Source organism: Guillardia theta (genome assembly GCF_000315625.1).
Source record: "Guillardia theta CCMP2712 unplaced genomic scaffold GUITHscaffold_61, whole genome shotgun sequence".
NCBI lineage: Eukaryota > Cryptophyceae > Pyrenomonadales > Geminigeraceae > Guillardia > Guillardia theta.
In genome coordinates, this window is record NW_005434613.1 from 84485 (window position 1) to 86840 (window position 2356).

General features: G+C 56.2%; 1 protein-coding gene across 1 annotated transcript in view; it reads left to right on the top strand.

The window, feature by feature from the left end:
- The window catches only part of GUITHDRAFT_142126 (hypothetical protein), a gene marked incomplete at both ends in the record, with an annotated part of 6717 nt that extends 4753 nt beyond the window's left edge, over positions 1–1964 (top strand). The window contains 5 exons of the mRNA XM_005828118.1: positions 429–543; positions 1013–1084; positions 1129–1163; positions 1440–1568; positions 1827–1964. Of these exons, the coding sequence (XP_005828175.1) occupies positions 429–543; positions 1013–1084; positions 1129–1163; positions 1440–1568; positions 1827–1964 (489 nt within the window). The remainder of the gene's footprint in view (positions 1–428; positions 544–1012; positions 1085–1128; positions 1164–1439; positions 1569–1826) is intronic.
- Positions 1965–2356: the final 392 nt, after the last annotated feature.

Below are 2356 nucleotides of genomic sequence, written 5' to 3' on the forward strand. Positions count from 1 at the left end.
AGACGATGAGGTGGAAGAGAAGGAGACGACCTGCTTCTCTTGCTTCCTCCTCCTCCTCCTCCTCCTCCCTCCTCCTCTCCTCCTCCTCCTCCTCTCCTCCTGCTCCTGCTCCTGCTCCTCTCCTCTCCTCTCTCCTCTCCTGGCCTCTATTCTCTCATCTTGCTTTCCAGCGACAACGTCAAACTTCGTGTCCGTGACCTTGCAAAGCTCGTGGATGGCGCAGCAAATCAGCTTGTGAGCTACAAACGTTCTCCTCCTCCCTCTTCTTCGTCCTTTCGCATGCTTCCTCCCTCCTACCTCCTGTTGTCCTGTCCTGTCCTGTCCTGTCCTGTCCTGCTCTGTCCTGTCCTGTCCTGTCCTGTCCTGTCCTGTCCTGTCCTGTCCTGTCTTGTCCTTTCCTCTCCTCCTCGCTTCTCATTCTTGATCAGGTCAATCTCAACGAGACCACGGACGCGATCAACTCCAAACAGCTCGAAGAAACTTTCAGAGCCATCGAGACCAACATGAAGTTTCTTGTCGACGCCTCCGCCGCGAATGAAAGAGGTCGAAGGACTCACAAATTTCCCTCTTACATCCCAATTTCCTTTGCTCTGCTCTGCCCTGCCCTGCCCTGCCCTGCCCTACTCTGCTCTGCTCTGCCCTGCCCTGCCCTGCCCTGCTCTGCTCTGCTCTGCTCTGCTCTTCCCTGCTCTGCTCTGCCCTGCCCTGCCCTGCCCTGCTCTGCTCCTGCTCCTGCTCCTGCTCCTGCTCTGCTCTGCTCTGCTCTGCTCTGCTCTGCTCTGCTCTGCTCTGCTCTGCTCTTACCTCCTCACTGTTAACAAACAGCTCCTGTCCTCTCTATCTGCTCTTCCCATGAGCATCTGCTCTCTCCTGCTCCCCCTCCTCCTCAAGCTCCTCCAGCTCCTGCTCACCTCCGTCTCCTGCTCCTGCTACTCCGTCTCCGTCTCCTGCTCCTGCTCCTCCTGCTCCCCTCTCTCTTCCTCTTGTGCTCTTGTCTCATTTGGTCGTTCAGCCTCCGCCTCCCTCGCCATCATGCAAGTTGTGCTAGCGGGGTCGTTTGCCTTCGACATCATCGACCGGATCGGTGAGAGCCCGAGCTCGATCCTCCTGCTCCTGACGCTGAAGCAGGAGGAGCGACGTTAAACATCGGGCCTCCGCAATGGGTAAGGGGAATGAGATGAGGAGAGAAGGAGAAAAGCAGGGGAGAACGAGAGAGGAGAGGAGAGCAGAGCAGAGGAGGAGAAAATAGATGGGAGGGAGGGGACAGGACAGGACAGGACAGGACAGGACAGGACAGGACAGGACAGGACAGGACAGGACAGGATAGGACAGGACAGGACAGGACAGGACAGGACAGGACAGGAAGGGACAGAACTTGTCAGACAGAGAGGAGAGGGTCTCAGGCAAGTGATCGAGTTTGTCATGCTACTGTCTTGCAGGTCAACTCGTTGATAGTTGAGCCTCTCCTGCTCCCCCCGGGTGTCTGGCTAGCTGTAAACTTCGTCTGGATGGCTGTCCTGTGCTACTTCCTCGCTCGGCTGATGCAGTACCTCTCTCGCAAGACCTTGGTGCGTCCTCCTCCTGCTTCTCCTCCTCTTGCTCCTCTCACTCAACTCTTCTTATCTGCCCGTTTCTGCTCTGCCCCCAGCTCCTACTCCTTCGTCTTTTGCTTCTGCTTTTCCTCCTTTTCCTCCCCTGCTGTCTCCACCCACTTTCCTTTCCTCGTATCTCCTTCTCCTGTTGCCCTCACGTTCTCCTTCTCTTCCGCGTCCTCCCCGCGTCCTCCTCCTCCCTCACGCGCTCTCACGTGTCTGACTGAGAGCCAGGGGCTAATGACAGTTCGCTGTATCCTGAACAAGAAGATCAAGTCCGAGGATGGGCTGCTGAGTGAGCAGAGGGGAGGAGTTGATATGGGGGAGAGGGAGAGGGAAGGGAAGGTCGTGGTGGCAAGGGAAAGAAGGTAGGATGAGGAGTGGAGGATAGGAGGGAAGGGCAGTGAAAGGAAGAGAGGATCGAAAGGGCAAATAACGGACAAAGGAGGAGGAGGAGGAGGAGAGGGAGAGGGAAGAAGTTGAAGCAGGGGATGAGGAAATCGTGGAATTTGAAACGCGGAGGCGAGGGATGAGAGAGAAGGGAGAAGGAAGAGAGGAGAAGGGAAAGGGAGGGGAGAAGGGAAAGGGAAGAGAGGAGAAGGGAAAGGGAAGAGAGGAGAAGGGAAAGGGAAGTGAGGAGAAGGGAGAAGGACAAGTGATAAGGAGGGAGAAGGAAGAGAGGAGAAGCAGAACGAAAAGACTACAGACAACCCCATCCACGGACGGTCGAACACAAAAGAGCAATTGGTTTGATCTTGCTATCG